General features: G+C 39.1%; 1 protein-coding gene across 2 annotated transcripts in view; it reads left to right on the forward strand.

Annotated features, from left to right (window-relative positions):
• The window catches only part of NLGN4X (neuroligin 4 X-linked), a 561,080-nt gene extending 548,206 nt beyond the window's left edge, over positions 1-12,874 (forward strand). For both annotated transcript variants that reach the window (XM_063955509.1, XM_063955510.1), the window contains one exon: positions 10,716-12,874. In XM_063955509.1, coding sequence (XP_063811579.1) covers positions 10,716-11,553 — 838 coding nt within the window. In that variant the 3' untranslated portion in view covers positions 11,554-12,874. The remainder of the gene's footprint in view (positions 1-10,715) is intronic.
• The last annotated feature ends 371 nt before the right edge of the window (positions 12,875-13,245 follow it).

A 13,245-nucleotide genomic window follows, 5' to 3' on the forward strand; every position in this document is an offset into this window, starting at 1 on the left:
CGTGTTTTTTTTTTCTTTCTTTATACATACATACTAGTTACGAGTATACTATCTCTTTATCAACCAGTCTATATATTAGCAGCAGACACAGTACAGTGCGGTAGTTCACGGCTGTGGCTACCTCTGTGTCGGCACTCGGCAGCCCGTCCATAATTGTATACTAGTATCCAATCCATCCATCTCCATTGTTTACCTGAGGTGCCTTTTAGTTGTGCCTATTAAAATATGGAGAACAAAAATGTTGAGGTTCCAAAATTAGGGAAAGATCAAGATCCACTTCCACCTCGTGCTGAAGCTGCTGCCACTAGTCATGGCCGAGACGATGAAATGCCAGCAACGTCGTCTGCCAAGGCCGATGCCCAATGTCATAGTACATAGCATGTCAAATCCAAAACACCAAATATCAGTAAAAAAAGGACTCCAAAACCTAAAATAAAATTGTCGGAGGAGAAGCGTAAACTTGCCAATATGCCATTTACCACACGGAGTGGCAAGGAACGGCTGAGGCCCTGGCCTATGTTCATGGCTAGTGGTTCAGCTTCACATGAGGATGGAAGAAGACTAAAGCTGGCAAAAGCAGTAGCACCGCAAAGAACTGTGCGTTCTTCGAAATCCCAAATCCACAAGGAGAGTCCGACTCCAATTGTGTCGGTTGCGATGCCTGACCTTCCCAACACTGGACGTGAAGAGCATGCGCCTTCCACCATTTGCACGCCCCCTGCAAGTGATGGAAGGAGCACCCGCAGTCCAGTTCCTGATAGTCAGATTGAAGATGTCAGTGTTGAAGTACACCAGGATGAGGAGGATATGGGTGTTGCTGGCGCTGGGGAGGAAATTGACCAGGAGGATTCTGATGGTGAGGTGGTTTGTTTAAGTCAGGCACCCGGGGAGACACCTGTTGTCCGTGGTAGGAATATGGCCGTTGACATGCCTGGTGAAAATACCAAAAAAATCAGCTCTTCGGTGTGGAAGTATTTCACCAGAAATGCGGACAACAGGTGTCAAGCCGTGTGTTCCCTTTGTCAAGCTGTAATAAGTAGGGGTAAGGACGTTAACCACCTCGGAACATCCTCCCTTATACGTCACCTGCAGCGCATTTATAATAAGTCAGTGACAAGTTCAAAAACTTTGGGTGACAGTGGAAGCAGTCCACTGACCAGTAAATCCCTTCCTCTTGTAACCAAGCTCACGCAAACCACCCCACCAACTCCCTCAGTGTCAATTTCCTCCTTCCCCAGGAATGCCAATAGTCCTGCAGGCAATGTCACTGGCAATTCTGACGAGTCCTCTCCTGCCTGGGATTCCTCCGATGCATCCTTGCGTGTAACGCCTACTGCTGCTGGCGCTGCTGTTGTTGCTGCTGGGAGTCGATGGTCATCCCAGAGGGGAAGTCGTAAGCCCACTTGTACTACTTCCAGTAAGCAATTGACTGTTCAACAGTCCTTTGCGAGGAAGATGAAATATCACAGCAGTCATCCTGCTGCAAAGCGGATAACTGAGGCCTTGACAGCTATGTTGGTGTTAGACGTGCGTCCGGTATCCGCCGTTAGTTCACAGGGAACTAGACAATTTATTGAGGCAGTGTGCCCCCGTTACCAAATACCATCTAGGTTCCACTTCTCTAGGCAGGCGATACCGAGAATGTACACGGACGTCAGAAAAAGACTCACCAGTGTCCTAAAAAATGCAGTTGTACCCAATGTCCACTTAACCACGGACATGTGGACAAGTGGAGCAGGGCAGGGTCAGGACTATATGACTGTGACAGCCCACTGGGTAGATGTATGGACTCCCGCCGCAAGAACAGCAGCGGCGGCACCAGTAGCAGCATCTCGCAAACGCCAACTCTTTCCTAGGCAGGCTACGCTTTGTATCACCGCTTTCCAGAATACGCACACAGCTGAAAACCTCTTACGGCAACTGAGGAAGATCATCGCGGAATGGCTTACCCCAATTGGACTCTCCTGTGGATTTGTGGCATCGGACAACGCCAGCAATATTGTGTGTGCATTAAATATGGGCAAATTCCAGCACGTCCCATGTTTTGCACATACCTTGAATTTGGTGGTGCAGAATTTTTTAAAAAACGACAGGGGCGTGCAAGAGATGCTGTCGGTGGCCAGAAGAATTGCGGGACACTTTCGGCGTACAGGCACCACGTACAGAAGACTGGAGCACCACCAAAAACTACTGAACCTGCCCTGCCATCATCTGAAGCAAGAAGTGGTAACGAGGTGGAATTCAACCCTCTATATGCTTCAGAGGTTGGAGGAGCAGCAAAAGGCCATTCAAGCCTATACAATTGAGCACGATATAGTAGGTGGAATGCACCTGTCTCAAGCGCAGTGGAGAATGATTTCAACGTTGTGCAAGGTTCTGATGCCCTTTGAACTTGCCACACGTGAAGTCAGTTCAGACACTGCCAGCCTGAGTCAGGTCATTCCCCTCATCAGGCTTTTGCAGAAGAAGCTGGAGACATTGAAGGAGGAGCTAACACGGAGCGATTCCGCTAGGCATGTGGGACTTGTGGATGGAGCCCTTAATTCGCTTAACAAGGATTCACGGGTGGTCAATCTGTTGAAATCAGAGCACTACATTTTGGCCACCGTGCTCGATCCTAGATTTAAAGCCTACCTTGGATCTCTCTTTCCGGCAGACACAAGTCTGCTGGGGTTGAAAGACCTGCTGGTGACAAAATTGTCAAGTCAAGCGGAACGCGACCTGTCAACATCTCCTCCTTCACATTCTCGCGCAACTGGGGGTGCGAGGAAAAGGCTCAGAATTCCGAGCCCACCCGCTGGCGGTGATGCAGGGCAGTCTGGAGCGACTGCTGATGCTGACATCTGGTCCGGACTGAAGGACCTGACAACGATTACGGACATGTCGTCTACTGTCACTGCATATGATTCTCTCAACATTGATAGAATGGTGGAGGATTATATGAGTGACCGCATCCAAGTAGGCACGTCACACAGTCCGTACTTATACTGGCAGGAAAAAGAGGCAATTTGGAGGCCCTTGCACAAACTGGCTTTATTCTACCTAAGTTGCCCTCCCACAAGTGTGTACTCCGAAAGAGTGTTTAGTGCCGCCGCTCACCTTGTCAGCAATCGGCGTACGAGGTTACATCCAGAAAATGTGGAGAAGATGATGTTCATTAAAATGAATTATAATCAATTCCTCCGCGGAGACATTGACCAGCAGCAATTGCCTCCACAAAGTACACAGGGAGCTGAGATGGTGGATTCCAGTGGGGACGAATTGATAATCTGTGAGGAGGGGGATGTACACGGTGATATATCGGAGGGTGATGATGAGGTGGACATCTTGCCTCTGTAGAGCCAGTTTGTGCAAGGAGAGATTAATTGCTTCTTTTTTGGGGGGGGGTCCAAACCAACCCGTCATATCAGTCACAGTCGTGTGGCAGACCCTGTCACTGAAATGATGGGTTGGTTAAAGTGTGCATGTCCTGTTTTGTTTATACAACATAAGGGTGGGTGGGAGGGCCCAAGGACAATTCCATCTTGCACCTCTTTTTTCTTTTCTTTTTCTTTGCGTCATGTGCTGTTTGGGGAGGGTTTTTTGGAAGGGACATCCTGCGTGACACTGCAGTGCCACTCCTAGATGGGCCCGGTGTTTGTGTCGGCCACTAGGGTCGCTTATCTTACTCACACAGCTACCTCATTGCGCCTCTTTTTTTCTTTGCGTCATGTGCTGTTTGGGGAGGGTTTTTTGGAAGGGACATCCTGCGTGACACTGCAGTGACACTCCTAGATGGGCCCGGTGTTTGTGTCGGCCACTAGGGTCGCTTATCTTACTCACACAGCTACCTCATTGCGCCTCTTTTTTTCTTTGCGTCATGTGCTGTTTGGGGAGGGTTTTTTGGAAGGGACATCCTGCGTGACACTGCAGTGCCACTCCTAGATGGGCCCGGTGTTTGTGTCGGCCACTAGGGTCGCTAATCTTACTCACACAGCTACCTCATTGCGCCTCTTTTTTTCTTTGCGTCATGTGCTGTTTGGGGAGGGTTTTTTGGAAGGGCCATCCTGCGTGACACTGCAGTGCCACTCCTAGATGGGCCCGGTGTTTGTGTCGGCCACTAGGGTCGCTTATCTTACTCACACAGCGACCTCGGTGCAAATTTTAGGACTAAAAATAATATTGTGAGGTGTGAGGTATTCAGAATAGACTGAAAATGAGTGGAAATTATGGTTTTTGAGGTTAATAATACTTTGGGATCAAAATGACCGCCACATTCTATGATTTAAGCTGTTTTTTAGGTTTTTTGGAAAAAAACACCCGAATCCAAAACACACCCGAATCCGACAAAAAAAATTCGGTGAGGTTTTGCCAAAATGCGGTCGAACCCAAAACACGGCCGCGGAACCGAACCCAAAACCAAAACACAAAACCCGAAAAATTTCCGGCGCTCATCTCTAGAGTGAGTGCTTACCTCATTGGTTACCTTGGTTACCTCTTGGATTCTAAGACAACTAAAAAACTTGTTTGTGTCTGTTGCTTATGTTGTCTAATGTCATTTTAATGTAAGTAAAATAATAATAACTATATATGGTATGGGTCCATAGGCAGGCAGATGCAATAAATGCCATGCTACTGTATAATATGTTTCTGTCATTTCTGTAAATATTACTGTATATCACATCAGTATACTTTAATGCTATACAAACAATGGGGCTGATTCTGAGACAGTAGCAAAGCCAAAAAGCAAACAACTTTGAGCCTTATTCAGAGGAGAACGCATTTCCCATTTGCAGCAATTTTCCAAAAATATGCAACTGTTGCAGCCACTGAAATTTATACTGAGACACCGTTGCCCACTGGCATCATCTCAAATCCAATGCTTGTGTACAAAGATGAACCATTGGTATCACATCAGTCACATCATCGAACATCTCAGCAAACCTATGGTCAGCCAAAAAGTGTCTGCCACAACTATTCCACTGGCACCAGTGAAACTGCATACAATGAAGCAAGCGCTGGTTGCAACACACCCACAAATAATCACGGTATGCCTGCATTTCACTTGACACCCCCAGTTACCTTCCATAAACCCACCCTGGTGATCCACATTAATTCTGAGGACACCATTGGTAACCAATCATGACACCTGTGCAGTGTGACCGAACTGCTCAAACATTGGCATAGTGTCCACCTCTGAATCATGCTCATTGTATTTGGTATAAACCATGAAATACAAAAGGGGGCAAACACATTTATTTATTATTTTTTCAATCAGGGTAAATGCTGGATGCTGTTGCATGTTGTCGTTAAATACTAAACAGCTTTATTTTTTAACTGAAATTTAGATGTGAGTTTGGACACACCTCTCTCAAATCTAAATCTCTCTGCACATTTTATATTTGCCCCACCTGCAGTGCAACATCGTTTCACCAAGATGCAAAGTGATTTGTACTTTTTTGTTTTGCTCTCATATCTGGGACAGCCCCAAGATGTTTTCCCAGAAGGGTGTTACATTTTTTTTATGATTTGTGTACCCAATTAACACTTCCACAATAATTTAGCATTATAATTTTGCAGTAAATTAAAGGTTTCTGCTTCCAGGAAAAATTTCATCACTAGACATTTGAGGGGCCCCATGGTAACACTTCGAAGGGATCTTCAATGGTCCTAGGAAATAACACCCTTTCATTATTAACCTTCCATAATGCTCCAGCTAATTGCACACTGCTCTCACTTGCTGTTCAGAGAGCAATGGTGCGTACACATGGTGCAATTTGTCCTTACGATTTTGACTATATAGTCAAAATCGTAAGAAAAGTTAGCGCACCATGTATATGCTCTTGCGATGCCGATGCACATTCGCATAGGATCGGCATCGCAAGAACAAATAGACTTTGCAGGCAGAGCCAATATTGGTTAGATCAGAGGCTCATGCCTCCGGGCAGCTTGTAGCCGATATCAGCCATAAGCCAAAATTGCACTGTGTGTACGTACCATTACTGAACATCTGAGATCAGTCTTACATTTTCAAGTTCTTAAATCCCAATGTAAGATAGGAGCTTATTGAGTGAAGCAAGGGAAAGACACATGCAGAGGTTGTTGATTTGAATCCCTGTGATGGTGCTGTCGCTCCTCCAGTCAGGGTGTGGTAGCTAGGGCCTATGTTTGGATGTATCTGTATATTACAAAATTCCTAACCTGTCACTGGTATAGAAAAGCAGTATGCAGCTGCATTGCTGAACAAAGCAAGAAGCATGTTAAGGACTTACAATACTTTACGTAATTAAACACACCCCTTCTCCATTGTTAGCCACTGGGGGATAGAGTTGCAGAATCGAAATGACTGAGTGTTCAGAATAATTGTATGTGCACTAGGAAAATAGCAACAGTAAATTAGTTATGTTACTTATGCAGGGCCTTATGCAGATTTTGACATACTACTGTAAACACAAGAAGCATGTTTTGGGTTTGCTCTTTTATAAGTGTACATACTGTATGTATTCATTTGTGATGGCTTTTCCCATGTTGACTTTGCCACAACTCCCTGTGCTAAGGGGACTAGAACTGTGGTTGGAGGGGGCATGTAGACATTACTAAAGTACAGTAAATTAGTGAAGATGCAAAATGCATCCCGAGATGGGAATATAATATCACTAGCAGGGTCCCCAATACCCGGGATTGAAAAAATGGCCCGGGATTGGCCTCCCTATCTGCCAACAAAGTTGTATTATGACATTACAGTGTGACAACTATTATCACTAATACTTTATAATGTTATTACTTTGGTCTCATGATTTTGTGTCAGGAATCAGGAATCCCATTTTGCTCCTCTGCAGCAAGCACTGCACATTTAATACTACAGTATATTGTGGAATCTGTACATTTATAGCTGTGCTAAAGGGTAGACCATTAGATAATGTAAAGGGATCTTCAGATAATGAACTAATCAGGTACTCTGGCTCATTTGTGCAAATATTTTGTACTAGAGAATCTAAATCTACCCAAATTTTGTGGATCTAAACCAAACTAAAACATGGCCCAGATATTTTTTGCAATAGTTACATATTAGACTAGACAATGCCTTTTTCAGTTGAGTGTATTATGAATTTTATTTATTTATCAACAGCTATTTATTTATTGCAGGTATAGTAAACAATGTTTAGAGAATATTTTCAATCATTCACATGGAGCTTAAAATCTATATTCCCATTGTCAAAAGTCAATTAACCTACCAGTAAGTTTTTGGAGTGTGGGAAGAAACCAGAGCATGCATGGTAGACCCATACAAACACAACATACAAACTTCACAAAGATATGTTATGAACTCTGTGCTTTGAGGCAATAATGCTAGCCACTATGCCAGCCATTACTGTTTTGATTAGAGATGTATACAGACACTCATCTTTTGGTTTTGCTAAAATCACCATCAGTGTTTTGGTTTTTGGTTGAGGCAAAACTACCCTCAAGTGTTTTGTTCAGATTCTGAATTTAGTTTTGGTTTTAGATTATTATTAAACTGCTAAAATCATGTCATTTGGACCTATTTTTGTTTCAGTAGCATTATTGACATCAATAACATTCATCACCAGTCATTTACAGTTCATTTTGGCCAAACTCTCCTCTGTGAAATGGCACATGAAATCACAAGGGATGGAATTAAAAGCAATCCAAAACCCAAGATTCTGATTTTAAATCTGAGTAATGAACTGATGAATGCTGTTAATCAAAACTTAATTTAATTAAAATCCCCTGAAGGGATCTGAGCCAGGACTGTGTTTGACTTAATTCCCCCAAATTTGGGAGAGTTTGGATTTTTATAAAAACAAAATGCACATCTCTAGTTTGGATAAACAGTGAATAGTCTCCATTAAAAAACATGTATTTGGCATCACAAGATATATTTAAATATTATATAAAAAATGTAGATAGTTTTGCATATTCTTAAGAAAATAACATAGTTATTTTTTGGATTTTATTTTCTGTTAATAGTGAAAAATAACTACAAAGCTTCTAAATTCCCTCTACATGGCAATACAAGAACAATTACAATACAGCAAAATGTTATGCTTTATATTCAGATGAAGAATAAGGAACATGAAGTTCTAAAATGCTTAATACTGTACAAAATAAAAATGTAGAAAATCATAGTTTTAAACAAAACAGAACATAAAAATGTTTCATTTCAATATATCTTTTGTATTTTAAAATAAGGTCAGTCTACAGATATTTTGCACTGTTTTATCTCATCACAGATATCAAATAGATTATTCATATATTCAAATTACTAAAATTGATCTGTTCTAAACACTTTTTTATTTGCTCTAATAGCATATTAATATAATTAAATGTTTATGTTATTTTAACTTGAAGGAAAAACAATAAATTTATGGAGTTAGTTTATGCCAAATTACTTATAGTTTTATTTGAATGTGGAGTACTGTACATAAATTCTTTAAATTTATATTTATTCATTATTACTATAGGAATTGGAGTACTAGAAGATAAATAAACTGTCCCTAAGCACATAAAATGAGTGAACACTAAATGTTTTTAAAGGTACAGTTTCACTATTACAGCTAACATTTAAATGACAATGTTAAAGTGTCAAACAAATATACATTTAGATTTATTTTTATTATTACCAGTTATTTATATAGCGCACACATATTCCGCAGCGCTTTACAGAGAATATTTGCCCATTCACATCAGTCCCTGCTCCAGTGGAGCTTACAATCTATATTCCCCACCACATGTACACACAGACACATTCAATCTAGGGTTAATTTTGTTGGGAGCCAATTAACTTGCCAGTATATTTTTGGGATTGTGGGAGGAAACCGGAGTACCCGGAGGAAACCCACGCAAGTACGGGGAGAATATACAAACTCCGCACAGTTAGGGCCATGGTGGGAATCGAACCCATGACCTCAGTGCTGTGAGGCAGTAATGCTAACCATTACACCATCCGTACTGCCAATAAGGGTGTTAACAGTTACAATACAGATTGCATTAAATGCTGTACATTTTACACAATATAGATGACTTAATGTACTTGGCATGGAAGAGATCAATATACTGTACAGTTATATCTTGTGATTATTAGTTGCTTCATTAGTTACCTAGGAATGTATATGTGACAATATACATGCATTTCAAATTTAAGAAATATGGTTTCATTATCATCATAGTTATGAGTTTTTTTGCTTAATCGTAAACAAGATGATACTAGCTGCTGTCTTAGCTTGATATAAAATTTGCTTATACAGTATGTCTCTCTTGTGAGCAATTTTATCTTAAACTGTAGTTATTAAAAGTAATTATTTGGGTGACTGGGGCATATATTCAATCTGAATTGTTGAATGTCTTTCCACTCTGAGGATAAAATGGAAGCTTTCTGGCTGGTTTTTTTTTCTTTCTCTTGATCAACAATCTAAAGAAATTAAAATCATAGATGGAACTTGCTGTGTGGTTTCTGTATTTTCAACCATTCTATTTAAGAACTGATGCACCATTGATTCTCAAGTTTCATTTTAGGGTGACTCTGAAACAAGAATTCACATTAATTGTAACCTCCTTATTAGGAGAGACTTTATAAAAATGTATATATTAAAAAAAGTTTGCTAATTACAATATTAAGAGAAACAAACATATGCAAAATTAATAAAATGTGATAAATAATTATTTTATTAATTTCCAAATCACAATAGCAAACAATGTAAATCTGTGTTTGGATATTCTTTTCAAATGCTAGTTTGAGCTGGAGCTTTTTCTTAATTTCTGATTATTTGTTACACTTATAGTTGTAAACATACAGTAGTAGGGGGAAATCAATAGTTACGGTACATACACATTGTTTCATTAGATACAAAATATAAAGCTGTTAGCTCTTGTGAATAGCGGTCATTATTTACCTGAATTTTTTTCACACAATGCCATGAGTGGTATGAATGGCTGCCATGTTTTGTGATATTAAAATAAATAAATATTACTTGGGTGCTATTTATAAACTCCAATGCATTATTAACTATTATTATTATTATTATTAAGGCTAATATGTAATAATGCTTTTGTACACTTAGAGGTGTATCCAATAACCCACAGAAAATTATCATGGCTAATTGTCTCCCTGGTGGCTATCCAATTAGCCCTGATAAGCCAACACTTATCCCTGATACCAACATTTACCGGGAATTTTTCTTTGCCACAGGTTTGCAAACATGATCCACAATAAGTTCCCCTTTTACCCATGATAAGTGCCAAGAAAATATATAGGTCCACTGCTTTTTGCAGGACTTATGTATTTTCACATGAAAAATGGGCAATTGAACATTTTCATTGCCACAGCACTACAACGGGTAATTGGATACAACCTTAAGCTTGGTACAATCTTAATGATGTACTGTATACCCAGCACAATATTGTGGTGGGGGTGCATACACACTTGTCAATGCCTGCAGTCACGGATCAATGGTGGAGTCCATACTGCATTCGGCAGCATGACCCTTGCTAGTGATATCTTCCGTTGGCCCTGCATGCAGGGATGGATGATGTCACTGATAATGCATGGAAGCAGACATCGTCAGCGTCATAGCGGGAACACACTAGACTGATCGATGACATATCATCAAATAAATAATAATGTCAAAGTTGTATTTTCAAGTAATGAAGATATGTTTTCAATATTTTGAATATTATATCATTTTATATTCTAATTTAACTTTTTATCTTTACAGGGATCCAAACAAGCCAGTGCCACAAGATACAAAATTCATCCATACTAAACCGAATCGATTTGAAGAAGTTGCCTGGTCCAAATATGATCCAAAAGACCAACTATATTTGCATATTGGTCTAAAGCCAAGAGTAAGAGACCACTATAGAGCAACAAAGGTGGCTTTTTGGTTAGAATTAGTACCTCATTTACATAATCTGAATGAAATATTTCAATATGTATCTACAACGACAAAGGTACCTCCTCCAGATATGACATCTTTCCCGTTTGTGACAAGACGTCCTGGAAAATCAAGGGCAACTACAAAGCGTCCAGCTATGACACCAGCAAATAGCCCTAAAGAAACACAAAAGACCGATGTGGGTCAAACTACCATAATTGCAGAAGACAAGAGAGATTACTCCACAGAACTTAGTGTTACAATTGCTGTTGGAGCATCTCTTTTGTTTCTGAATATTTTAGCCTTTGCTGCTTTGTATTATAAAAAAGATAAAAGACGCCATGAAACTCACAGACGACCTAGTCCTCAAAGGAATACAACAAATGATATTGCTCATATTCAAAATGAAGAAATAATGTCCTTGCAGATGAAACAGCTGGAGCATGATCATGAGTGCGAAGCTCTTCAGGCACATGATACTCTACGACTTACCTGTCCACCTGACTACACCCTTACACTGAGGAGGTCACCTGACGATATTCCACTCATGACTCCCAATACCATAACGATGATTCCAAACACATTAACAGGGATGCAACCACTGCATACCTTTAATACTTTTAGTGGAGGCCAAAATAGTACTAATTTACCCCATGGGCATTCCACTACTCGAGTATAGCTTTGTCATGTTTTTCATCCTCTTGGAGAAAACAAAAACAAACAGAAAACTTGTGGAGAATTAGGAAAGAAGGAATTATTTTCTTACTTATTCCCGTCTTGAGGAATTGTCAAATATTCATATTGATCAATCCAAGACATGAATTGTGTAAATTGCTGTTATGATAAAGCTTATGAATTTATCCTTGCTAGAAGAATTTAGACAAACTTAATATTCTGAACAATCTCCTAGAAGAAAATGGATGTTTTCTCTATCATACATGATGAGGAAAGCTGCTCTGGAACAGAAAAATATAATGATGTTACTGCTTTGTTTTTGTTTTCTAAATACGCTATGTGCCATAAAAACATTGGGCCCATGGTCAGATGCGTTATTTTATTGAGCTTTTTATTAAGCTATAACTCACAATGGAAAATCTATTTAAAGCAGAGAACTGACTATGCAGAATAAAATGTATCATTCTGACAATGAAGGTATATGCCATTCTGAACTGTATTTAAAGAAACAAATTTGTAAAAAATGTAAATAGCCGTGAGTTACAAAAAAATATCTTTTATTGTTGTTTTAAGTTTGAAAAAAGAACTTTTAGAAAGATTGTGCTTTTAGTTGTGACCTATGTGTATATACATTAGTCAAGAACCATCTTTGTTGCCTCCAGAACAAGAAAAAGAGTTTTCTTCTAATAACTTTTTCTCAAGACAGAGTTTTGAGATTTTATAATCTGATTCATTTGTAGGAAATATTGCAAGTTCACTTGAAGATGAATTTTTGGATATGTTAACTACAAAACTCCCCTTTGAGGTTACACAAATGCATGTGCAATTTTATCTTACAAGCTTTTTTCCTTTCAGCAATGTTTTACATTTTCGCTCTTGTTTCATGAATATCTGAAGGATTGGTAAATGCTCCATTCTGATAAACACTACTTATAAAATGCATTTGAGAATGTCTGAAATTACTGTTTCCTCATAGCGCCCAAAAAGAAACAACAACAAAAAAAACAACAGAAAGATAAAGAACATACTGTTGGTCGATGTAATCATCAGCAGCTTAGATATTATATAGTAAAAAAAAACTTAAAAAAACAAAGCAATGATATTACCAATGTAATGTTATTTGTTCTTAAAATTGAGAAGACACTTTTGTTACCACGCCCAGCATCTAATGTTTGTCATATACAATGTGGGTCAACAAACATATTTTTTTATTTTCTTTTTTAATAATTATGTACCTGTCACATAAGTAATGCACATGACAGAAAACTAAAAAGAAAGACCACCAAATGATTTTCAAATAAATTCTGAACATTTTATTGGAAAAATATGTTTTTTTTTGTTCCTTCTTTCATTTTTTAAAGTGAATTAAACTGTATGCTGTGATATCTTTATTAATCAATATGACAGTATTTTTTATCCAGATAATAAAGTGTAAATTTCACATTGTTGTAAAATAGAAACCTACTGTTAAAGAAAGATGGAAGAGCAATGTTTCCTGATAAGTCTAGCATGAGTAGATACAGTATGTAGCATCATCAGAATATTTTTAGCATACATTATGGTTTTATTTTAAACAAGAATGAAAATTAGATTTTTATATCTGAAAATTATTTTAACACTTCATCTGGATACAAGCATGTTCTATGAATCTCTTGATTAGAATGCTGGTATTTCAATGGAATACATTATCTAAGGG

Source organism: Pseudophryne corroboree, chromosome 2, assembly GCF_028390025.1.
Source record: "Pseudophryne corroboree isolate aPseCor3 chromosome 2, aPseCor3.hap2, whole genome shotgun sequence".
NCBI lineage: Eukaryota > Metazoa > Chordata > Amphibia > Anura > Myobatrachidae > Pseudophryne > Pseudophryne corroboree.